The sequence below is a fragment of the Chanodichthys erythropterus genome, chromosome 8, assembly GCF_024489055.1.
Source record: "Chanodichthys erythropterus isolate Z2021 chromosome 8, ASM2448905v1, whole genome shotgun sequence".
Classification (NCBI taxonomy): Eukaryota; Metazoa; Chordata; class Actinopteri; order Cypriniformes; family Xenocyprididae; genus Chanodichthys; species Chanodichthys erythropterus.
In genome coordinates, this window is record NC_090228.1 from 12,123,414 (window position 1) to 12,150,411 (window position 26,998).

Below are 26,998 nucleotides of genomic sequence, written 5' to 3' on the forward strand. Positions count from 1 at the left end.
GAGGAAAGTTGTATTTTTTAATACAAAACATTTACAATTTTGATATATTATATTTAGTCTCTGTATGAAATAAGTGGAGAATTAACTAGCAAATTCATTTATTTATCATCACTGAAAGTTTAGAAGCAGATGCCCTTCATTAAAGGGATAGTTCACACAAAAATGGAAATTCTGTCATTATTTACTCACCCTCAAGTTGTTCCAAACCTGTATACATTTCTTTCTTCTGATGAACATATTTTGAAGATTAAGGGAAACTGAACAGTTCTGGGGCACCATTGACTTCCATAGTATTGTTTTTTGTCCTACTATGGAAGTCAATGGTGCCCCAAAGCAGCCTGGTTACAAACTTTCTTCCAAATATCTTCCTTTGTAGAAGAAAGAAACTCATACAGGTTTAGAATAACTTGAGGGTGAGTAAATGTTGACAGAATTTTAATTTGTGAGAGAACCATCCCTTTATGATGCGGTCAATTTTAGTCAAATGTTTTATACTGTCAACTTTATCATAACAAAACTTCGGCATATATCTAAAAATATCCTCATTTAGATGTTTTTTTCTTTATAGCTTATCAAGTTCAAATTCCTTACATTTTTTTTATTGTTTGCTTCTTAAATTATTCTAAAAAGTATTTTTCCCCCTCATCACTGAAATTGATAGTCAAAGTCTAAATCTGATTAATGATATATACATTTTATTTCATATGAACATTATGTAAAATGAATATTTACATTTTCAAGTATTTTCCACTTTATGCTACTACATCTTGCAGTACATTCAGTAACACCCTTAAAGGTGCAATGTGTAAAGTTTAGAAGGATCTAGTGACAGAAATGCAATATAATACACATAAATATGATTTCAGTGGTGAATAAAGACCTTACATAATGAACCGGTATATTTTATTACCTTTAGAATGAGTCATTTCTATCTACATACACCACAGGTCCCCTTACGTTAAGTCGTCATTTTGCGCCGGTATGTTTCTACAGTAGCCCTAAATGGACAAACTGCTCAACAGAGCACGTTTGCTTGACTGTTTACTCTGTGCTGTCTCAGACGACGACATCTTTGTTCTGTGCTGGCCCCCGTAGCATCTCTATATTGCAAATTTACACACTGCATCTTTAAAGGAACAGTACATTCAAAAGCACTTTCATAAAAGTAATTATTTGTGTGTTCGAGTTTTTGTCTGTAAACTCTTCAGACGTCATACAGTGTGAGGAACATCAATTCACCTTATTTGTTCCTGGAAAGGATGTTTGGAATGGCATTTAGGTGAATAAATTATGACCATTTCATTTTTTTGTTGACTATTACTTTAACCAGGATAAAAAAGTGAAATGAAAATGGCAATTTGAGAAGTATGAGTTTAAATGCACATTTCATCATTCAACACGTCCTACATCAGTTTCGAGATTTGAAACTGAATGTTCACCACTAACATTTCACAGATACTACTGGAAAGGCAGTGACGTTCTTATCCAGTATCCCAGAATGCATTTCTGTCGTTATTCAGTCACAGTGACAGTATCACATCTCAGCCACCAGGTGGAGTCCTCCTCTGGATCCTCTTTACAGACTTTCCCAGTCCTCTGGTAAAGAAATGACTAACTTTCCCACAGTATGTGTGTATGGTTCCATTCAGCGCCACTTCTAGCGGTAACAAGAATGATTTTACAAGATCCTCTCCAAATGTGTACTGCCAGAAAAAGTAAAGAGGGATTCATTAGCTTTGAAATGACAAATTGGTTTAGAAACTTTGACTGGTGTTAAACTCTAAAGTAAAGTAACTCACATGTTTGAAAGCATCATACACAGCCTTGAAGGCAGGCTGTTTGTCGCTGTGAAACACTCCTCTGTTGCCGTGCAACATGACAACACCCTCTTCTTCAGCAGGGATGCAGTTGCTGCCGTAGATACAGTGGTCAGGACGGTAGTTCCAGTGGCAGGGGAAGGTAAATACCATCTCTGGGTGGACAAAGACTTTTGTTACAGAGACTTGAAAGGCAATAAAGCTACAAGGAATAAAAGAAATCCAGATAAGCTTACCTGGATTGTAATGAAAGATGATATTAATCAGGTCTTGATCACCCCAGGTAATGTTTAGCTTGTATTTCTGCAATAAAGGCATGAGAAGCTCGTCCCAGCGCAGACCAACAGAGGTCATGTCATTCTGTCCGTAAAGAGTAAAAAAAAAGAAAAAGTTCAATTATCCCTATCTGAAAGCTAAGAAAAAAAGAGACATTTGCCACCATCTTTTGGACTAAAATGGAATTACATGTTAAGATGGAGTCATAAATGGTTTTCACCAGTGCACAATTTATATATGTATATATATATATAATAAAAATGTTAATAAATTAAAAAGGATGCATTAGATTGATAGGTTAAAGTGACAGTTAAGACATTTATAATGTTACAAAAGATTTTCTATTTAAATAAATGCTGTTTTTTTGATGAACTTTCTATTTATCAAATAATCCTGAAAAGAATGTATCAACTGTTTTCAACACTGATAAGAAGAAATGTTTATTGAAAATCAAATCAGCATATTAGAATGATTATATGATGGATCATGTGACACTGAAGACTGGAGTAATTATGCTGAAAATTCAGCTTTGCCATCACAGGAATAAATTACATTTTTAAATATATTCAAATAGAAAAAAATTTAATAATTCTTCAAAATATTACTGTTTTTACCTTTTTTTTTATCAAATAAATGCAGTCTGGGTGACTTCTTTCAAAAATATTTTTAAAAATTGAACTATAAAAAATATAGAATCTTTATATTGATGTTTATTATTTGTTATATTTTATCTGTATTTTATATTGTTATATTAATTTTATAATTTTGAATTATATTTTCAATGTTTTTTTCCTGTTTGCTGCCAGGAGTTTTAATATATTAATAGAATGTCACATGACATTTACAGCTCACATGATTGGTTTGCCTGTGAAGCAAAGATGGCGGCATCCATGTCATGTACTTGTGCATGTGCCTGCTATTAAGATGAAAAGGAATAGCTGAGTTGAGGATCCATCCCTCTAATCACCTTGAAATGTGTCATTCGCATCCGGGTCAAATTCATCAGCATGACACCAGAGTTGATTCCAGTTTTTCCATAATACGGATGCCGGGAGAAGCGACTGTACCAGGCAATCCGCGGCTCCTCATGCTCTGGTGCCATGGCTACCAACTGAGTGGAGTTAAAGTGCACCGACATGTCCCAAATCAGCTCTACAGGCTGCAGGAAGAGGACATCTGTGTCCACATAGAGTAAGGAGTCCACCTCCCTCAGCATCATCTGTAGAGAACAGAAAGAAGTTGTTTGTCAAACTGCAATGTTTTTGAATTCTTAGAAAAAAGACCACCACTTCAGAAAAGAGTAATGCACATTTTATGGATTTTTTGACATCTTATAGAAGGAAAGGAGCATTGTCTGGTGTAATCAATATCATTTTAAAGTCACGCTATGTAACTTATATTGTTCAAGATTAAAAAAATTAAACAATGAGTCAATAAATCATTAATCATTTTTCCAAAACGTGTTTTTGTTTTACCCTGATTTACCATGGTAAGCCTATTATAAGCGTTTATAATTTAGACCTGTTGGGATGGTTCTCATGGGAAATTGCATAAATTTGTCACATGTCCGTGTGTGTTTTGTCATCCGTAAATAGAAAAAGCTGCTCTGTTACTTTGACGCGCGTGTATGGTGTGGGAGTGGCTTAGGTTAGTTGTCATAACAAGCGAGAATGGTTGACATGGAGCAGCTAAATCTCGAACCTCCAGGGAATCACCAGTGAAAAAAAAAAAAAAAAAGCCAAATAGAGGAGAGTCTACTGCCAAAAAGAGAACCTGACAGAGCTTGTAATAAAACAAGAATCAACATTGGCTTGGCTTTTCAGAGATGTCGAGAACTGAGGGATTGGTGTTTAGACACAGAATTCTGCCATCTGCTGGTTAGAAGAATTGTGAATTCACAAAATATATCAAAAGGTTGTGATATGAACAGTTAGTTAAGCCGAGTTCAGACTGCACGATTTTAGCCCCGATTTTGGCTCGCCGACAGGTTGAGAAATCGCTGACAAATGCCCGAAATCACAGGCAAATTGGTGCTCATTCACGCGAGTGACAATCACGTAGTGTGAATGAGCAAAGACACGATCTGAGAGAATCGCCGACGAGTCGCCAACACCCGTGAGATATTTGGCATGCTAAATATCTGGACCTGTGTGAAAAGTGTTTTGACTGAAAACTACATCTGCGATGACCGACAGCCAATGAGAGATCAAGATACAGAGCAGTGGAGAGTTCGGGGAGGAGTTATAGACCACAATATCAGCAAGCATGGCTTCGTTTCAGATAAACATTACAATTCTATCAAACAGAAACAAAGCACAAACATTTGCTTGACCATCCGCAACAGCAGCACATTGAAAAGTTATGTATTTAGCTCCAACTGTCGTTGCAGAACACACAATCCTTGTTCCTTGCGTCTCCCCAAACATTTCCTCCTCCATATTCTTATTTTCTTTATGTTGTTTTCGCTGCAAATCGGCGCACAAGCAATTCGTATTTCAAGCTTCTTGCGGGCTACTATTTTTAATAAAAATCCCACCGTGTGTCTCAATCAGCACCCTAGTTCAGTAGTCAGGGCACTGATCAGGGTATCAGCCACATTCACTTTCATTATATAGTGATTCACGACCTAGGGAGCTAGGGAGCTGATTGAGACACAGGGCCAGTCTCATGTGAGAACTCCGGTCTTGAACGCATGATATCGCGTTGTTTGCTTGTCATGTCTCACGTGTGTTTGGTTGTGAAACGTAGTTTGCATGCCAGACAGAGTTGTCGGCGATTCTTTCTATTGTAAAATCATGCAGTGTGAAACCTTCTGTCGCCGATCCATCATGCAGTGTGAACACAGCAGCGACTGAATGCTGGCCAAGATAGTCATGCAGTGTGAAAATAACAGTGACCCGACTACTTTGAAAATCGTGCAGTCTGAACTCGGCATTAGCCACATCCAGAAAAATGAATGGATCTCTATGGCCCTCTGCTGGATATATATGGTCAAAACACTTTATTTCTAAAATTGTAATTCCTAACAGGTTTTCTTCAAACCAGCAGATGGCAGAATTCTGTCTCTAACACCTAGATCAATATCCAGAAACAACTCGCATTTAATTTAGATCATCATTTAAGGATTTTTTTTCAGAAAAAAATTAATATTTCATATGCAAGCTATTGATGTAGTTGAGTAATTTTGTGTTAAATAGGTAAAAATGTACCACATATCCCCCAAAACACCGCATAAATGTATAGTTGAGAAGTCATTAAAAAAAATCATATATAATTTGTATTTCATTTTTTAAAATATTTTTTGTACAACAAAGGAACAAAAGTTACATAGTGTACATTTTAAATGACAATCAAGCAGCTTTTGTTTAAAATAGTTGCAGATATTTTAAACTAAACATGCTGTTTCAATTACATAGACTGCAGTAATTCTCACCGGTAAGAAGAGTCTCTGTGATGCACATGGCTTGAAAAGCTGACTCCACTCTTCACGGTTCTCATGGGGAAATGAAATGGGGTAAACAACATAGCTGAATTTCACTCGGATGAAAGCTGGCCAGGAATCCAGCTGTACAGGAGGAAAATGGGGTAAATCTTTCATCTCTTTACAGTTTCTCAATGGTTTGCTAGCAGATTAAAGTGCACACAGTTTACACTCTAGGGATATACAGGGGAAAATGTTTCCCTAAAATGACACATATCTCCTTTAACGCTGGAGAGATGTGCCCATTGTTGTGCAGCGTTATGGAGGTGCATGCATACATGTCAGAAATGATAACTGGCTCATACTAACCGCTGCTCTTATGTTGGTGTGTAGCTGCTCTTCTGCAAAGATGTGAAATCTCAAGTGTCGGCTGCTGAGCATGGCTGCAGACTTCAGCATGTTGACAGCTTCCCCGTGTCTCTCTCCACAGGCCACCACAGCCAGCTGCATCAACGTCTCTCGCTGTCCAGGTGAATTCACCTTGTGTGCAACATCTCTGAAAATGGATAGTCAGGTTTAGCTTTACACTGATCCCTATAGATGAGCTGATAAAAGTATGGATGAATACATAAAATCACAACATCTTTTCTAACAAATGGTCTGTGAAAGGAGGTTCTTATCATTTAGAAATTTTACATTTTAAAGTTGTTTTATTTTCTAATAACGTTCGATTATTTTCCACAAAAAAATAATAAACTATACAAAAACTAATTGTTTTTAATAAAAACTAAACTAAATAAAAACTAAACAAAAAATAAAAAAATGCTGGGTTGTTTCAACCCAAATTTGGGTCAGATATGGACAAACCCAACTGTTGGTTTATGAAATTTTTAAAACGTTGGATTTGTCCATATTTGACCCAAATATGGGTTGAATCAACACAGCATTTTTTAGAGTGTAATTAAATTTTTTGCAATAAACATTAAATTAATTAAATAGTCAAAATGTTTTGAAAAATGAAACGATATTTTATGTTTAAAACTAACATAATTGTTTATTAAACTTAGTTTCACAACAGAAAAAAACATTGATGGGCTGATAAAAGAATGGAGTAAATAAACAAGAACATAACTTATTTTACAACAAATGGTCAGTGAAAGGAGATGCTCAACATTCAGAAAATGACCAAAATTAAATTTTAAATTAGCTGTTTTTATTTCTTAATAATTTGCGATAATTTTGTAATTTAACATCTTTGACAAACATCTAAATTAAGCAGACAAAATGTTTTAAAAATGAAAATATATTATGAATATAAAAAGATATTTCATGTTTAAAACTAACTGTGTTCTAATAGTTTATTAAATATATCTAATAAGTCTTACAACAAAAGATTTGGGATTTCTAGTGTTTTTAAGTAAAATAATGTCTCATTATTGCACTGGAATGTGTAATACAACTCCATGTTTACCATTAATTCATTCTTTATGATTTATTAGTTAAATGGAGGGTACAGTATTCTGTCTGCTGCTTTTCTTTTTCTTTTTGTGACAATTTTGTTCAGAATTAGGTGAAATTAATTACACAAATTCACCAAGACTTATGACCCATTTGTCTGTAAGCTCACCCTTCACCACCTGAAACACAGGTGTGCATGAGAGAGGCGTGATTTGGATGTTCGTTATGTGTTGCATCAGTGCTGTACATCTCAATATTCTCGGCATGCCAGAACTCTTTCTTGAGAATGAATCAGCACAGGCAGGGCCGGATTAACATAAGGGCTAGGTGGGGCTGAAGCCCCAGGGCCCGCGGGTAGAGGGGGCCCGTGATTGGCTGGAGGAAATGAGATTGACAAGTCAAAGGTGGTTGATTTGTGTCTAATAAATAACAAGAAAAAATGATTGGAAAATGTGCCTGACTGATAAATCACTGTCCAATCAAAATCACTTTACAATTCGCGACATGACACCGGGAAACGCCTCTTTGCATTATGCTATCGCATCGCATGTAGACTAGAAAATTGGCCTTTATTGCTTGTTCAGCCTCGCTGGTGTTCAAAATGATTAAAAAAAGTGATAGTGTTGCGCAAAAAATGAAAAATAAGCTTGAAAGGGAGAAAAGGGATGCTAATCTTACAGCAAAAATTACAAAACTAACTGCTTCGGTTCACATAAAACATCCGAGCCAGTGGAAGACCCCGCGTGCAGCGGCAGCTCACAATTATCTTCACCCGACACCGTCGCCGATCTGCGTGCTTTACACGTTGAAAAAGGTGAGATAGCAGCTGCATCAAGTTATTATTTTTATTACGAGTTAAGCCCTATTCGGATAGTAATTGTTTCTCATTAAAACGTAAGGTGTTTTCAACATTTACAGGGACGAGTCGGTTGATTTTATTGCCGTTTGAATTCAGAATGTCAGTGTTTTTCTCTCATCATCATCACCCGTGTAAAAATCCCGAATTAACTTTCCTACTGTTTTTTTGACGAACACCAATGTCGTGTGACTTGTCTCCACTTTCTGCCTTTGAAGTACATTTTATCAGTTGCAGTTCTGGTGCCGCATCCGTACATCTCGACCTCGACACATTCACATCACACGTTAACACAGCGGTAGAGTTACTCACGGGACACTGCACTTATTCGCAATCACAAGTTCTTTATTTGCATGTGCTTTAAAAGCCAGTTAAACCTGTCATTCGTGTGCTGTTCTGAGATGCGCTTTTTCTGACCCCAACCCCATACACCCGAAGCGTGCACACACACTTAAGCCTGTCAAACAGCACCTGACTACTGGACTTCATCTTTCGCGTCTGATTGCGCTATAATACTGTCAAATACACAAAAGGTTTACATAAACACAGTTGGTTATGTCTGAAGTGAGTTGAGAAAATCGGACGCGTGCAGGTCTTAAAGTGACAGCATCCTAATAGCATGCGGACCCTTGTGCTTAAAGGGATAGTTCACCCCAAAAATTAAAATCCTGTCATCACATACTCACTTTCAAGTTGTTTTAAACCTGAATGAGTTTCTTTCTTCTGTTGAACACAAAAGAAAATATTTTAAAGAATGTGGGTAACCAAACAGTTGCTGGTCCCCATTCATTTCCATAGTAGGAAAAAAAAAATATAATGTGGAAATCACTGGGGACCATCAACGGTTTGGTTACCCACATTCTTCAAAATAGTTTATTTTGTGTTAATCAGAGGAAAGAATTATTGTGTCAGCAATATATGCAATATAATTTTAAAATATGTTAAATATTTTATATGTTAAATATTTTTTAAAATATGTTAATAGCATGGAATATTTAGTGTGCTTATATAAAATGATTTGATAAAAGGAATTTTTAAAAAATATAAAAATAATAATAATTAAAAAAAAAATTCTTGTGGTACAAGACACTGTGGCATGGCAATCATATGAAAGGGGGCCCTTAGTGTTGCTATAGCCCCAGGGCCCAATGTGTTCTTAATCCGGGCCTGAGCACAGGTAGGTGTCAACAGCTTTCACCATAAACAGTGTCTCAAGTCAGTGTGGAATTACACAGGCTGTTGTCATACGCTTCGTTTCCCTTTCATGTGAATTTCAGGAGTGGTGAACGTTTCCTGTATTTCAGATGAACCGGCTATTGCTACGGAATAAACTCACACTGATGAATGAATGACACATTTTGTTTTTTTTCCACATAACGTTACTGGGATAGATACACTGGGAATTTTCCGTGTAACTATCCAAAATAGAGTTCAAATACATCATTTTATAAAAAAGACAAACAAATACACCTTTAAAATGTTATTTACGTGAATAAAATGAACGAAACAAATCTGATTACCCGAGTCTGTGTGCTCTGGTCGCAGTGGGTCGTTGTTTTGCTTTTACTTCACTCAAATTCTTTGCGACGGTCGGTTCCAGCGGCGCCCTAACTTGCTTTAAAAAACTTTCTGCATCATGTTTACTGAACAGAAATAGTAACGATAGAAGAGAGATAACTATGCACAGACTAAATGTACGAATATATACACGCATTCTACAGGGCACAGGCGCTGTTTTCACTTAAAAAGAGTACACTGTGTGTGTACTCGCCCACTAATGACCACTAGCGATGTCCGTTTCGTGAACGAATCGTTCATTTGAGTCGGATCTTTTCCAAGAATCTGATTCACAGAACATAAAAGATTTGGTAGTAGCCAAACAGCAGAAATTATACAAATAAATCGTTCTAGAAATTTGGTTTTATGACAGATTTAATGGCTTTTTAAAATAAATAGCACTTTTTTTTGGATGTAAATACATTTTAGTATTGTTAAATGTAAATTTAAATTCCAAATTAGTTTGTAGTTATGAGCTGAACTTACATTAACAAACTTATTAATAAAAACTTAATGAAAAAGCTAATATATAGAAATATGTGCCTACATATGACTTTAGTGAAACGTTTTAGAGCTAATGTATGCCAGGATGTCAGAGACCATTTAATGACGTAATTTCCTAAAGAACAGCTGTATCGGTTCTTTGAAACGAACAGTTCGAAAGAACCGATTTGCACAATTGAGTCAGGCTTCCGACCACCATCACCATCCCCCCGCATACAAGTTCTTCCCCCAATGGCGTGAGAAAGACCTACAACCGTTTTAGATTAATTCCTCAAAACATACTAGTATTTTTAGTCACTTACATTTTATTTAAACTGTATTTGTACAATTATAATTGATATAACATGACACTGAATTTAGATTAATAATTGCAATTGTTACAACATGCATTTTAATCTTACAAGTAGGATTTTTAATTGAACTATTTAATAGCCATTATGACTAGTCATTACAAGTTAAAGGAATTCTTAATACTGTTCCTACTAGTAAAAATTAAAGCATGACTTGTGTAATAATGGCTAGTAACTAAATTTGTAGTAGTACTTTTAAAATAGTTGCTATTATGTTTAGAGGAATAAATATCAAAAGAAACAGTAGTACATGTAGACTTACATGTCACAACATCATGAATATTCAGAATATTTTAGGAGTGCCTAAAGGGGAGCATACAGGAACTGGATTTTGTGTTCTTGTATACCAGCAAAACAGGCTTTCTGCTTTGTATTTCAATCAGATAAAAGGAATTAAATGTTTCCGGCTGTATGAGGCAATGTCTATTGAGAAATGAGGTTTGCGTTAAGACACTGCTATTAGCTGTCAAGTAAGCAACAATGCTTTTCATTGTCTCTGACTGAACCTGTATGCCGCATATTACATTACCCTCATGGTGAGGCAAAAACCACAACACTTTGAATATCACCCTCATGCATGTCATGTGCATTTTACAGAGAACTGAAAAAACATTTCACCACACAAACAACCCCAAATTCGGTAATCACTCCCTTTAGGTCTTTGTTTGCCCTGAAATAAATTAAGTTTTGTTGACAACAGGAGTCCAAATCTTAAATTTTATTAAGAGATATTTCCTATACTGCAATATATTTATATACCACCGTTCATCATAAAAGTATGGGATGAATTTAACATCTTACAAATACATTTGTCTTTTTTTCTTTTTTTTTGTCAAAAAAAAAAAAAAAAAAAAATTATGGAATTAACAGAATTATATAGACAATCTAACACAAAACAGCACTGGTAGAACAACTAGCCACACAAATGTGATGCAATCTACCATGACAAATGTCAAATAAAATGGCATGAAGAAGAACAAATAAACAAAGAATTTCTGCGTTTGATGGTTTTTTCATAAAACCGTACAAAGTACCAGCAGGTGCAACAAACAATTGGGAAAGGAAGTCCTGTTTCGATCACAGTTATTCACAGAGGGCTTCTCACCCTGTAATGCATTGAAAGTATGTTTAAAGTTTCAATACGCAACTGCTGCAACTGTCATTAATGTAGAAGCAAGTATGTTCACAACAATGTTCTAGTTGAATCAACATGTTTTTAAGCCCCAGGGGCAATTCCCAGGACGTAACGGGTGCTGTTGCAACAATTACAGATTGTGGTTTTAAAAAAAAATGGTTTACGAAAATATAGTGAAGGGAACATGAATGGGCGCCAATGTCCAAATCCAAACAGACAACAACACTTATCTAAATTAATAATACTACCATGTTAATTAAACTGTCTAAATGTCATCAAATTCAAACGTCAAAATTGCTTACAAACTCTACAGTTTATCTCGAGCTGACCTACTGGGCATTGTAACAAATCAGGACAAAAGTATCATGGTGATATCCTATGTTCCAGATCCTATAACTGTGGTAGTAGTGAGAGATGGCTTATATTGCTGGGTTAAGTCTGTGTCTCGATAAGTCTTGACATACATAAGCGCGCTCCTGTGTTGGTTTGATTAAAATGGATATATTAGGTGCAGGAGACTGGAAGTAATGTTCATAATCCACGGGTTTCTAGTGAGACTCTCCGTTGAGTGAGGAACCCTCCCCTCGAGGGGATGAGGATCTGGAGATCCCCTTCTCTGTGTTGTCTGAGTTGGATCCGCTCTGGCTGTGGTGGTCTCCAGATGTCGCGCTAGAGGACGAACTTGAGGAGGGCTTCGTTTTCTCCTTAAAGTCTGTTATGATAACCGTCAGATCTCCCACTGTCACTTCCAGATGCTGTGCACTGCTCCGGTCTACATTTTTTAACCTGGGCCTGCAGGATAGAGAGCAATGAAGAACAGATCAGACTCGCTAGCCTTGACTTGAGCTGGATAATGACACTATTCCTTTTGTAGAGCCGCTTTATTAGATGAATTGCATTTACAACTGACGAACCTGGCAACATTGACACGCATTTATTAATAAGATAATGAATAATAAACAATAAACATTTATTAAATTGCTTATTGTTGCCTCTAGTAATTATGGGTCTGACTTTTAATTTCTAACCTATTTTGGATTAATTTTAAGCCAGCCATTTAGTCATTTTTAATCAGTAGTTGGGTTAAATAAAATTACCCAGCAGGTTGGGCAAACATTTAACCCAACCACTGGGTTAAAACAACCCAATTGCTGGGTTTGTCCATTTTCAACCCAACTTGGGTTGTTTTTAACTAAACATTTTTTAGAGTGCATAATTTATTAATTTTGCAACATTAACATGGTTATTTTCCCGTTTATTACTGTGAAGTTGCTTTAAATCAATCTGTATTGTATAAAGCACTATATAAATAAAAATTAAAAGTGAAGCCCAGCGGCTTTATTTTTTCAAGTATTTTCTCATCCATAGGCAATTAAAAAAGACTTAGGGAGGCAATGAACCAAACTAACGAGCTAAGAGATTAATCATAAGATCGAGAAACATTAATTTGACTTATTTGGCATCCATAAAAGTAAAACAAATCTCTGTACTTAACATCTTATATTATATATATCTTATATTATATATTATAAAATGTAATTTATTCCTGTAATGGCAAAACTGCATTCTAATATGCTAATCTGGTATTCAAGAAAGTTTTTTTTATTTCAAAAAAATATTTGTAAAGCCTGTCACTAAAAGGGGTTCTATAATTCTCAGTACTAGGGCTGCCCCCTAATAGGTAGAGGCTTAGTCGACCAAGATTTCATTAGTCAATTATAAAAAATAAAAACTCCACAGGAAGTGGCGAAGTCAAGCAGTACATGAGGGACAGGTCGTTAACGGCGGGTCCTTGTGGTATTACAGTATGTTGGGCAGGAAATCCAAACGTTTGCCTATCATCTATCAACCTGAAATATGGCTTATCATTTGTAACATGTTAGTAGCAACTTTACATGGCTGCTCGCTCTAACGTTAACCTAGATAAATGTGCGACATTAATATATCCAAGTGTTCGTGTGGAAGGCAGCTAAAGTATAGCGCGCTTTTCTTGCACAACATGGATTTGCGAACACTTGCATTTTTTCCAACTTAAAATACTACTTTTTTTATTATCATACGGTTAAGAGTAATACATAATTTTGAACAGTAAAGGGTCTACTTTCATTTGTGTTAACTCACAATAACAAGAAAACATGTTTTTGTAAAATAAACAAATAGGATGTGCTTTCTGCTGTCTCGGTCTCCCTGAACAGCAGCGCGTCACATAATTGAACCAAAACTCAGAGTAAAGGCTACTTGCCTCACAGACATGAGAAATATATTTATAGAAAGCTTGAAATGTCTACATTTAAATTAACCAATTCAACTCGAAAACAAATAGGGTAAACGTACCTATTAAGCTCAGGTACCCATTAAGCACACTACCATCTTTGAGCTCAGATTATAAAAAGAAAAAATAATGTATTATCCTACTTGATGTCTTAACCAATTGATGTGTTTGTTACTACATACCTTCTGTAATTTCAAGAAAATCAGACTATTGCACACTGAGATATGGGTATCCATGTGTTCACACTGTCTGGTGGCCATTTTGAAAGCTGTCTGAAAATTTTGACCAAAAGAGGAGCCCCTTTAATGTGCATTTTTATGGTGGTTAAGCCTTTTTTATAATTTTTTATATTTATTATAGCCATTGTTATAACTACTTACTGCAAAATTAAGGGGGTTAATAAGGGCCTTCTGAAACAAAGCGATGCATTTATGTAAGAAAAGATATCCATATTTAAAACTTTAAAAACTAAAATAACTAGCTTCTGACAGACGGCTGTACACATCGATTTACGGCGAACTTGATGTATGACGTAATGACGAACGCGGTAGCGCAGAGGATAGAGCAAAGCAAAACACCGGTCATGAATTAGAATATATAGTTGATCAAATTGAATGACTTGTTGCTTGATTTTAGTGTTGTTTTTTGTTTTTTTGTGATTGACTCTGTACCTTCAAATAAAACAATTTAAATTCTTTAAAAAGGTTGTTTAAAATAAACAATTTTTAATAAAACATGTTGTAAGCTTAAATGGCAACAGGGGTGTGCTTAAAGGGTACAAAAATGTACCCATTAAGCACAGCCAGACTTTTTGCATTTAATTATAATGCTTTTGTCATTTAAAATAAAATTAAATACTATTGTGTGAGAGATTAATATTTTATTTTAACATAACTTCTTGTATTGAAATCAATATCCTGTGCACTAAAAATGTCTCAATATAGATTTTGGTGAGCTTATTAGGTACGTTTACCCTACTCTCTCTTTATGTAATCCATATGAAAGTTGCATTTCTCTCTATTGCGTTACTGTGGAGATGAGTCAGCAACGTCAACTTCATATTTGCAGCCGACACGGACTGAGAAAACACTAGTTTATTAATAAACAATTAAAAGGTTATTTTATAATAATAAACTATAAACTTGCTATATGTTTTAACACATTCATAATCATTATTTTTGATTTGTGACAATCTTTATGCGTGCACTTGAGTGCGAGGCATATTCCATCCCCCAATATAATTAAATAGTTAAATTAATATAAATATGTGAATAATAGCAGTAAATTCATGAACACAGGGACCTTATCACAATGTTTCACCTCATTTTCTTGTGGCTGTTCTTTTTCAGTGTCTGTTCTCTCTCGTTCTTGTCCTTCTCTGTCTTCTCCTTTTTCTCTTTCTTGGGCTGTGTGGGTGAAGCAAACTGCTGTGTGACTTGCTGGGCTACCAGCTGGGAAACAGGACGAGGTTTCCTGTGAGGGGGAAAAAATAGGAAAGAGTGAGAGGCGAGAAAGCGAGATTTCTCAAATTGGGATGACAAGCTCACTAGGGCCAAATGAAAAGGACTATGTGGGGGAAAAACAAGTTAAAACAGGCAAGTGTTGAAGCCAGTTGAGAAATCTTGCCGACAGAATAATCAGAGAAGAATGTGTTTTCTCAACAGTTGAGAAACAGCCACAATTTCACTCATTGGTTTTCCTTTATACAGCAAGAAACCAAAAAACAAAAACAAAAAAAACACTGGTAATTTAACTTCCTATTACAAGCTAACATCCCAATATATACTAGCTTTCCATGGCTAAACATGTACCTAAAATACAAAAAAATGCTATAAAAATAATGGCATTGGATAAAAAAAAAAAAAAAAAAAAAAATATATTTATATTATTTATATATATATTTATATATATATATATATATATATATATATATATATATATATATATATATATATATATATATATATATATATATATATATATATATATATATATATATAATATATATATATATATATATATATATATATATATATATATATATATATATATATATATATATATATATATATATATATATATATATATATATATATATAATATATAATATATAATATATAATATATATATAAATATATATATATATATATATAATATATAAATATATATATATATATATATATATTATATATATATATATATATATTAATATTATATATATATATATATATATATTAATATTATATATATTATATATATATATATATATATATATATATATATATATATATATATATATATATTATATATATATATATATATATATTATATATTATATATATATATATATATATATATAAAATATATATAATATATATAATTTATATATATATATATATATATATATATATATATATATATATATATTATATATATATATATATATATATATATATATATACTAAATGAAAGCAATAAAATAGACACTAAAATAAATTTGTACTTTCAGAACTAAAAACTGTCCATTTTAAATTTTACATAATATATTATTAAATAAAAATAAAATGCCACTAGATTACAATAACACAATTTAACAGTTTTATATGATACTAATTAACATCTACTTTGGCAGCCCTAAAACTAAAAAAATTAAATTAAATGAAGAATGAGACTAACTCATTCTAACAACGTAGACTAACAACTACTTTACACTGAAGAGAAAAAAAATTGAATAAAAATTCTACAATAATAATCCTGCTAAAAATAAGTTTAAAACACCAGCTCTAGATGAATGTAAATGACCAATTGGCCACCACTAGAACAGCCCTCGTCTTAATGATGTCTGTTAGTAGGATACAGTCCTGCTCTTATTTTATTGCATCAGTTGTTGCACCCCTAATTAATGACCAGACGGCTGTGGCAATTACAGATTATATTTGGACCTATAAACTGAACTACCCATACTGATCTCAGATAAGAGCTCAGGGTCAAGTCTCATCAGTAGCGTGGCGTTTAGAACGACGAGGATGTGCTGTGACCGTTGCTCTAATGTCAAGAACAACAGCTGTTACACCAAAAACAGACCACAACAGAGCAGTATAAAAGGCTAACATCGCTGCTGTCTGCTTTGCCAGCACACACACAGTGATTTTAAAATCAGCTTCTCAGTATCTGTGCACTGGTGCAATGTTTACGCTTTCATCCATAAACCCCCGGGTGCTTTGGGAATAGCTAATTAAGTCACACATTGTGAAATTAGGACATCTAGAGCCTTAAAGCAGGGCAGCCAAGAACTGGTCATTAGCATTGATCCTGAGCCCAAGGCAAATGAAAACAGCCATTATTAGCTGTTGTTAGCTGTCTGCCTGCCTCTCTCTCTGCTGTGTGTCAAGACCTGGCTGCTTGCTGTGGACTTGTAACACCCTTCACACTCAGCACTGTTAAGATGCGCTATTCAGAGTAAATAAATCGATCATTTTGTGATGCATTTCCTCCGTGCCAGACAGAGTAAATCACATTGCTGATCCTGCTTATTTATGAATGTTTGTCATGAGGGAGTAAGAGATTTTGTGAAATTACTCAGTCATTAGTCCTCTCCATCTCAAGCATACATGTTGCTTTATATAATCCAAGCTATTGGTTTGCCTTCTTGCACTATTGTTAGGGATAAATGTAAGTGGGTCAATATTGGGTTTATTTTGCAATAATGACTCGCTGACTGTCCTGCTTATTATGGCTAATTGTTAAATAAGGCCCAGTTTACATTTGGTATTTACACTTGGTATTAAGATGCGTTTTGGTCGATTGGATCACAAGTTAATGACGCTAAATACAGGTGTAAATGGGAACTAAAACGTTTTGAGCTTGTCCACTTTGGACCACTTCCAGTGGTAGTCGAAAACGCATGCTTTCATAGTTTAAATGCTCATGCTGTTGAAATGCATTCGAACAGCCACAAAAGACCACCTACTCTCATTTAAACTGTCGGCTAAAGACCCAATTTTGGTTTGAAGACGAAAAAATATACTAAGCACAATGGGTCTCATTCACTAATAAATACGTACACTATTCGTATTTATTCACAGATTTGATCTTCTCATGAAAACTTTCTGCCTAATTCACAACATGTGCGTACGCACATGAATTTGTTCTTAACCTCGTTCTAATGTTGATGAATTCAGAGTATTCTAAATGAGCGACCGCGTGCCCGAGGTAAGTAATTTACATAAAACACACCCAAACAAAGTCCATATAAAGGGCATTCCACACACCATTTTCTTTCGTCACTCAGATGTGTTCTCGCCTGAGAGCCGTGCAGCGAGATCTTAAAGCAATCCCAAGAGTGCCATCCTCAAATCAAGTTCAAACGCAATAAATGCCTTTTAAACAGATATTACAGACCTCTGATTAGCTAGCTGTACATACGTGATACTGAATATTTATGCAGAGCTACCTTGCAGCTTGAGCTATGATGCACCTATTACCTTACTTTTTACTGATAGGAGGCCTACATAAGATGAAATATAGTCTAAGATCTATATCCATGTTTAAAATTATCTCAACATGTTTATAAGGCCCCAAGAGTATGTAATTTTTGCATACAAGTGGTTTCAGTTCCTACATTTTTTCATAATTTAGAATACATTTTTAAAACTAAAGTTATTGATGAATCAATTTTTTTGTGAAAACGTTCATATGCAGATTTCACGCACAAATTTGAAAGCATATATTAGAGATCCGCCTGCTTTTGAACACTCCGTATATATCTGTGTAAGCGTTCGGTGAAGAACATCAAAGGGTCTGTTTACACATGGTCACTTCATGCATTTTCTCTGATCGGCTAGCTATCCGATCGTGAAAAGACCAGGTCTAAATGCCCTCCGAAATACATCCGAGACCGATTTAAATCCGATCGGTCAAACCACTTCAGGAGATGGTCTGGGACGCATTCCAGTCAAAACTGTCTATGCATCAGTCTAAATGCATCTGGTTGTTGAAACTACATATGTAAATTTTACTTCTCCCAGAATACTAAAACATGTGAGTCAGATATGAACTCTATTAAATCTAAATATACAGGTCCTGGTCATATAATTAGAATATCATCAAAAAGTTGATTTATTTCACTAATTCCATTCAAAAAGTGAAACTTGTATATTATATTCTTTCATTACACACAGACTGATATATTTCAAATGTTTATTTCTTTTAATTTTGATGATTATAACTGACAACTAAGGAAAATCCCAAATTCAGTATCTCAGAAAATTTGAATATTGTGAAAAGGTTCAATATTGAAGACACCTGGTGCCACACTCTAATCAGCTAATTAACTCAAAACATCTGCAAAGGCTTTTAAATGGTCTCTCAGTCTAGTTCTGTAGGCTACACAATCATGGGGAAGACTGCTGACTTGACAGTTGTCCAAAAAACAACCATTGACACCTTGGAGGGCAAGACACAAAAGGTCATTCCAAAAGAGGCTGGCTGTTCACAGAGCTCTGTGTCCAAGCACATTAATAGAGAGGCGAAGGAAAGGACAAGATGTGGTAGAAAAAAATTGTACAAGCAATAGGGATAACCGCACCCTGGAGAGGATTGTGAAACAAAACCCATTCAAAAATGTGGGGGAGATTCACAACGAGTGGACTGCAGCTGGAGTCAGTGCTTCAAGAACCACTACGCACAGACGTATGCAAGACATGGGTTTCAGCTGTCGCATTCCTTGTGTCAAGCCACTCTTGAACAATAGACCGCGTCAGAAGCGTCTCGTCTGGGCTAAAGACAAAAAGGATTGGACTGCTGCTGAGTGGTCCAAAGTTATGTTCTCTGATGAAAGTAAATTTTGCATTTCCTTTGGAAATCAGGGTCCCAGAGTCTGGAGGAAGAGAGGAGAGGCACACAAACCACGTTGCTTGAGGTCCAGTGTAAAGTTTCCACAGTCAGTGATGGTTTGGGGTGCCATGTCATCTGCTGGTGTTGGTCCACTGTGTTTTCTGAGGTCCAAGGTGAACACAGCCGTATACCAGGAAGTTTTAGAGCACTTTGTGCTTCCTGCTGCTGACCAACTTTATGGAGATGCAGATTTCATTTTCCAACAGGACTTGGCACCTGCACACAGTGCCAAAGCTACCAGTACCTGGTTTAAGGACCATGGTATCCCTGTTCTTAATTGGCCAGCAAACTCGCCTGACCTTAACCCCATTGAAAATCTATGGGGTATTGTGAAGAGGAAGATGCGATATGCCAGACCCAACAATGCAAATGAATGGAATTAGTGAAATAAATCAACTTTTTGATGATATTCTAATTATATGACCAGCACATGCATCACAGGAACTGAAGATCGGATTTATCCGTTAACCTGCACTTAACCTTTTCACTTGCATTTTGTTTTCATATTAACCAATATCGTGATGTATCATTATAGGATTGTCCAGCGATATATCGATTATCGCAGAATCGCGATATTATCGTTATCGTGAGCCATTTATCGTGATCATATCGTATCGTGAGGTACCCTCCAATTCCCATCCTTAGTAGCAACCATTTTATAAACTCATTTAGGGATGCACCAATAATTTAAGAATTAATTATACCAATATTATAAACATTTACATTTAAAGATTGACATTAAGTGCACATTAGATCATGGCAAAGATATACATGTGCAATATTTAATATTTTATATATATAATATCTCAGAATTTGTCCTCTGCATTTAACCCATCCAAGTTAGTACACACACGAGGAGTAGTGAGTAGTGAACACACACATAAACACACACTGCAAACTGTGGACACACACCCGGTGCAGTGGGCAGCCATTTTGCTGTGGTGCCAGGGGTTGTGTATTCTTAGCAAAACATCACTGAAGGCTGAAGCTCCCACAGTATAACTTGGCATCTCATACAAAATTTAAGTCAGTTTCATTAGTAAAAATAAAATCTTTTCATTAGTAAAAATAAAACCTTTTCATTGCATCCCCCACCCCCATATAATCGTCAATGTCAGCTTAGTAACCAAATGTGTCTACAAAAACGTCTTTTCTTACAGAAGTGCACAAACAAAATTTTCCCACATTACGGTGTTAAATCAGAAGGACACAAAGGCTGTGTTCTCTCCTCTGAGCCAAGAATCTCTCAGATGTGTTCATATCTGCATGTTTGTATAATGGCGTAATGACTGTACTGGGGAGGCTTGTGTACTCATGGGCTTGAGTGATGGGAGGGGACACCATGATTAATGCGCTACACTGTGTGAACATGCAGTCTCCATACTGCTCCTTCCTTCGCTCCACTGCCAAGCCCCCTGTTTGACAGATGGCCCTCTGCCTCCCACCGTCCCACCTCTCCACACTCCGTTTTCGGCTGTTCTTTCCAAGCATTTGCGTTTTCTTTTAGCTGCTTTTCAAAATCCCACACTGCAGTTCCACATTGCTTCTCCCTCACTTTGGTATCCAGCTTTCTCTCCTTTCATCAAAGGCCCAAAACTGTCTGAATCAAAATGAGGTCAACCCGATTGAGACAGTATGGGCATGCGCTTTTGCAAAACATAAGCAAAATTTATCTAATAATTGATATCAGGCTGTTGTAATTACTGAATAATATTGATGTTTGATGTGGCTTTTGGTTTATTTGGCAGAGGCATGCTGGGAACGCTTCCTCAGACTGCATTAGTTTCGCCTTTTTGGGCAAAGAGACGAGAACTCACAGTTCAACACTCTGGGTTTCTGCACATACGCAATAAGAGAGGATTTCACACGCTGCTCAACTCCTTCAAACAGCTCACTGTAGCAACTGACCAGTATAATGTCTCATGTATAAGCTAAAATATGTAAATATAGAGTATAATTTTTATATAAAATAAAAATAGTAATAACTATCAAATTTTATATTTATTTTTAAATTAATATGTGTGTGTCAATTATATAATTTTTATAATTATAATCACAATAAGATATTTTAAACACACTGGGGTAAGGTGAACCCAGAACCAGCCTAATAATACATCACTTCCACTGACTACTTGGTTTTGCACATTTCTATCATACTGCATTTTTTTGCAATAAGCATAAAAAAAACATTACTGTGACTGCAAAATATGAAGGTTAGATTCATATTTTGCTTTGTAATCATTCACAATCACAATCATCACAACACTTAAGAGTCATGAAGGATGATTGGTCGGTCCAATTCTATTAGTGATATAGAGCGCACGGGTTATGTCAACAAATTATAATCGACTGCCTTAAATTTGTTGTGACCGCACTAATACATTAGTGTCAAGACAAATAGAGCTCCAACGTAAAACAAAACATAATACAGCATTCTTTTTCTCAATCTGTCATTGTGAGAGATCTTGAGTTAAAAAAAAAAGTGCTAGGTCTAAAGGGGACATTCTCTCCATTTGTGGTAAATTAATGGTATAATACGCTCTCCTGCAGAGTGTATGCTTTTGCTGGGGGCAAATAGAGTCTGTACACTGAAATTAGAGGTTGGCTGGCAGGTTCTTGGGGTCAATGGGGGAAATGGCTTGAAATGCTCAAGAAGTTCTGCAGCTTCATCAATTAACTGTCAGTCTGTCAACGCAAGGTAACAACTAGGTAAACAAACCACTCTTCGAACAAGAGCAAATAAGCAAATATAGCCAGTGTTGAAGCAACATTACAAAACCATTAATTTAGGGGCTTGTATTGCATGATTTAAAAGAATAATTCACCCAAAAATGAAAATTATCCCATGATTTACTCACACTCAAGCAAATCCTAGGTGTATATGACTATCTTCTTTCAGACAAACACAATCGGAGATATATTTAAAAATATCCTTGCTCTTCCAAGCTTTATAATAGTAGTGAAGCTGTACGCATCTGCTGCAAATTATTATAGTTAATAAAGTTTTAAATATGGATATTTTTCTTACAAAAACCCATCACTTCGCTTCTGAAGGCCTTTATTAAACCCTGGAGCCGTATGGATTACTTGTATGATGGATGGATGCATTTTTGTGGCTTCAAAAAAAATGCCCCCTCCCTTCACAACCATTATAAAGCTTGGCAGAATAAGGATATTTAAATATATCTCCAACTGTGTACGTCTGAAAGAAGATTGATGGCGAGTAAATTTTTACAATAATTCACTTTAAAATAAAAATTGTCACCATTTTGAATTGTTCCAAACCTGTATAACTTTCTTACAAGCTGTGTGAAAAACAAAAGATGATATTTTGAAGACTCTTCCACCGGTTTTTGTTGGTTTAGGTCACAAGACAGTAGGACGTGTTTTTCAGCGAGATATTATGAAAAATGTGTATTTTTCCCCCCAGTAATACAATAAAAGTCAATGGGATCCAAATCAACAACAGAACCCCAGTCACTTACATTGTATTGATAAGATATATATAAAAAAGTATACATTTTTCATAATATCGTGCTGAAAAACATGTCCTACTGTCTTCCGACCAAATGAAATATCTGATAAGATGCCCAGCAAACATGCACTGAATTAACCCTCATTCCCCACACATCAGTCAGGCATAGCTAAATCATAGCCTTATAAAACATTCATCTGCTATCCGCTGCACACAACCGCAATCTATACAAACGCACCGTTTCATTCACATTTGAGGGTTGCTTGGGAAGATGATGAAGCTGAAAGCAGCAATCAGAATCAATGCATGTTCTTTGCGTTTACGTTTACAATTGCTCGCCAAATACAGAGTAACAGCAGAATTATTGGGAGAAATGTGAACACGCCGTATATGTCAAGAAGCTCTCCATTCTTCATAAATGAACGACCTGTGAGCTCTTCACACAATCAAGAGGACATCATCATTAAAACCCATCATTTGCTGCCATCTCCGAGGCATTATAACAGGGCAGATGTGCAATCATGGGTTTATTTATGGGTATGAGTGTCCGTGTGTGTGTGTGTGTGTGCGCGCATCCTGATGTGATGATGCCTCCTCTGATGACAGCATTCTTGATTAAGCCGTTGAATGCAAATGAGTTCAGGCCGTCTGGACGCCAGCTGCTGCGGTGGCCTGGACGAGTGACAGCACCCCACCCCCACATAAAAATCCCCCGCCCTCCCACACGCACTTTTGCAGTTAAAATGAACATTTGTTGGCTTCAAATAACTGCTGTAATACTTTAATTTAGCAATGGTAATGGGATCTGAAACTTGAAAGATAATCAAGGCTTTATAAACAATCTCCCTAAAGAAAGATGATCATTATCTGGTGCTGTTGTTGACAGCTGAGGTCTGTCATCATCATCATCATCATTTGCTTTTAGTGTGCGTTTATGTTCCGAAACGCAGATGAGGAATGTTTTACTTCCTGACCTGATCTCATCTTAATGACATAAGGGAAATAACTGACTGCCGACTCAGTCGCTGACTGTTCTAAAACAGGATTTTTATGACGGATGAGATGAAGGTGAGAAAATACGAGCCCATTAAATGTCTTCTTTGATGAGGTCATTAGCGCTCTCTCCTGGATCCCTGCCACAGGATAGATGCTATCTTTAAGACCGATAAAAGTTGACTGTAGATACTCAGAAAAAAGTGTATTGTGTAGAACCCCTCATTCTCTACAACTAATTAAAAACTGATTTTATTTGACTTTGCTTTCCTCCCTATAGAGTGACTCTGATAAAATCCTAAGGTGAGTTCACTCACATTAGCGAAATATCGGTGAAAATGTCAGAGCTCCAATCGGCACAAATGCATTTCGGTGAATTTTCATGGGTAAAAAACCTCCCTTGTCTATTGTCAAAAGCGTAACAAAAAATAAAAGCACAGCTCACACAAAAGTCACTTTCAAATCAAGCAGTTTTCTGATGGTCAATGAGGCGAGTTCACATTACCAAAGCAAAATCTGCATTGCGAAATCGCAGATTCCTATTGATATGACTCGATTTCGACCATTAAAATCCTCTGAACAAAAATAAATTTGACTGCATCTATAGGAACAGCATTACCTAAGCAAAAGTTAATTGCTTGTGCTTCTGAATTTGTTCCTCTTTGTTAAAAATGCTCTATTACACTTATTACATCTTTCCAAATCACTAACATGCTTTCAACTGGTCTTTACCAAACACAACATTACATCAAGATACTTGGAAGCATTAAATGATACTGATACCCAGTACAAGTATTTAGCTACCTTCCAATTACAAAATACTGGCAGAGCTGCATTCCAAAATTGACAACAGAAAAACTTACAATGATTTGTTTAGGCTTGCTAATGTACTTGTCTATAATTATAAATAAACTGAAATGCTCCAATTACTTCTGAAATAACCTAAATTGATAAGGACATACTTGATGTTTTGCCAACAGAGCTGTTTAGTAATGCGACACTGATAGGTCACATTTGTTCATGAGGTTATAAACATTGTATTAACTGTGTAATTATTAATACACACAAGGCTCATAACATAGTGAGCTGGCTATCTGGACAGCAATTCTGGCTATCGAATAAAGACCAAATATTATGTCTTGGTAGGCAGCTCAGTAGATTTGAGAATAACCTGCGTTGAGACATCGTGTGGCACTCACCGCGTTGACGTTCCCTTCCTGACATCGCACATCATGCATTTGAACGCTTCGGCGCTGTTCTTGAATGTACACACGCTGCAGTCCCAGTAGCCGTCGTCAGAGGAGGGCTTCGCTTGCCGTTTCGGCCTTCAAAAAGCAAAACAAACAGAGAGAACATCACATCTCGGACTGTAGAAATCTTCGTAACACATATCTGATCTTATCCATGCACAAAGTCAGCCGGAGGCCTGAGCAAGCGAGGCGTTCTTTAATGAAATGACACTTTAGGTTGGTAAAACAGCCAGTCCGCCATGGTGGCCACTCTGTTGCGTCTTTCTCATTCACGCGCGCTGCCTAATGGTCTGTTTCGAGTCCTGAGACAGCCTCGAGTGTCTTGAAGCCACGGCTGTGGGAGTTTCTTTCTGTTTGTTTTTACCTCGTCGGACTCCTCTTGTCTCCCATGCTGCAGAAACTTTGTGCGAAGCGTGCAGGCTCAGCCGCCTCTCGCGCTCTGTCCTCTCGCGCGGCTCCCAGCTGTCGTAGAAACTCCAGCGCAGCGGTGGTCACGTGACTGTGCTCGACCAATCCAGCGTCGATTTATTTTCTCAAAAGTAAGGTCGTGGGTTTTTACTGCACCCCTTAAATTAGTCATTCGTTTTGTGGCACTTTTCACGAATATGGTACAATAGTGCCTAAAACTAAAAAAAAAAGTAAAAACTGGTCAGTCAAAACTTTTTAAATTAGCTATTTTATGTTCTATTCTTTTCTAATAATGTTGGTAATATGGGTCTAAACGCAGCTTAAAACATTTTGTTTTCCTATTTTCTAATAACAAACATCAAAAGTAAATAGACTGTTTATAAAATAAATTAAGTACAACCAAAACCAAATAAACAACATAAAAAAGTTTTTTTTTCAGACTAGAATTAGCAAGTTTACAATTTTTTTTTCTCCTTTTAAAAAAAAAAAATCCTAGAAGAATTTTCTTAATTTTTTGCGAGTACCATGCTTTACCATGCCTCAGAGGAAAACGCTATTTTTTCAAGTAGCTAACATAGCATAATCAGATGCAGCTTTATTTTTAGTAACAGTAATACATAATTTTTCCATCATACAATATGTAAATTTAATTGCATGCCATTTATCAACACAAGACATCGAATATTTAATAGGATATTCTAAAATCGATCTTACTGCAGTGTGTCTCACAGCAGCCGCTTAGCGAACGCACAGAGTAACATTATAACAATTTCAACACTCTAAAAAGTATCTAATATGATAAACAGAGCTGCGTTACCTCATACTTATGACCGGAAAAGTGGAAGCAGTGCCGGCGACTGTGTCATAATAAAACTTCTGCTGCTCGCGGCATGTTGATCAATCGCTCCAGCAGCCTCGTTCGGCTACCACAACACTCGGTCCTGCTCTGCTTCATAATACAGTAACGTTAATAAACACATCCATGAACATGATTTCTTCCCGACTCCAATCCCTATTCTTTTGCACCGTCCGTTGTAATGGAGACCACATGTCCCAAGATTCCGCTCTAAAACTTGGCGTCATCAAGCTACGCCTTTGTTTTGAATAGGCTTCTAGCGACCTCTAGCGGACAAAATTATTACATATTGTACCTTTAAATTATTCAAGATATATATTCAAGATATATATTCAAAAAAGTCAAGATCTTCCACTTTTTAATATGTATCATGTTCATGGATCTCACATCTGCTAATGATATGAAGTAATATCTTGCAGTTAATTTCAAGTATATTGTTATTTTTGATGTTTGGTGTCTTTCTTACTGAGAATGC

At 35.9% G+C, this 26,998-nt stretch overlaps 2 protein-coding genes across 2 annotated transcripts; both read right to left on the minus strand.

The window, feature by feature from the left end:
• Window positions 1-680: 680 nt before the first annotated feature.
• On the minus strand, window positions 681-9,682 carry gxylt1b (glucoside xylosyltransferase 1b). Its single transcript, XM_067391004.1, has 7 exons — window positions 9,349-9,682; window positions 5,884-6,070; window positions 5,527-5,658; window positions 3,061-3,312; window positions 2,054-2,177; window positions 1,800-1,972; window positions 681-1,703 (listed from the first exon to the last, which is right to left on the minus strand). Exons 1-7 carry the CDS (start codon window positions 9,540-9,542, stop codon window positions 1,542-1,544), a joined length of 1,224 nt encoding a protein of 407 aa, XP_067247105.1. The 5' UTR covers window positions 9,543-9,682; the 3' UTR covers window positions 681-1,541.
• A 1,272-nt stretch (window positions 9,683-10,954) lies between these two features.
• Window positions 10,955-25,760, minus strand: yaf2 (YY1 associated factor 2). Its single transcript, XM_067391833.1, has 4 exons — window positions 25,624-25,760; window positions 25,209-25,334; window positions 14,967-15,119; window positions 10,955-12,166 (listed from the first exon to the last, which is right to left on the minus strand). The coding sequence occupies exons 1-4, from the start codon at window positions 25,647-25,649 to the stop codon at window positions 11,923-11,925; spliced, it is 549 nt and encodes a 182-aa protein (XP_067247934.1). The 5' UTR covers window positions 25,650-25,760; the 3' UTR covers window positions 10,955-11,922.
• Between the last annotated feature and the right edge of the window lie 1,238 nt (window positions 25,761-26,998).

Excerpts from the sequence above, each read along its gene's own strand:
- gxylt1b (XM_067391004.1), bottom strand. The coding sequence starts at position 9,542 with ATGCGTGTATATATTCGTACATTTAGTCTGTGCATAGTTATCTCTCTT. Across the intron at positions 6,071-9,348 it reads ACCAGAGCACACAGACTCGG|AGATGTTGCACACAAGGTGA; the intron begins GTAATCAGATTT and ends ATCCATTTTCAG. Across the intron at positions 1,704-1,799 it reads TGTATGATGCTTTCAAACAT|TACACATTTGGAGAGGATCT; the intron begins GTGAGTTACTTT and ends TTTTTCTGGCAG.
- yaf2 (XM_067391833.1), bottom strand. The coding sequence starts at position 25,649 with ATGGGAGACAAGAGGAGTCCGACGAG. Across the intron at positions 15,120-25,208 it reads AGGAAGGGAACGTCAACGCG|GAAACCTCGTCCTGTTTCCC; the intron begins GTGAGTGCCACA and ends TCCCCCTCACAG. Across the intron at positions 12,167-14,966 it reads AACAGCCACAAGAAAATGAG|GCCCAGGTTAAAAAATGTAG; the intron begins GTGAAACATTGT and ends TCTATCCTGCAG.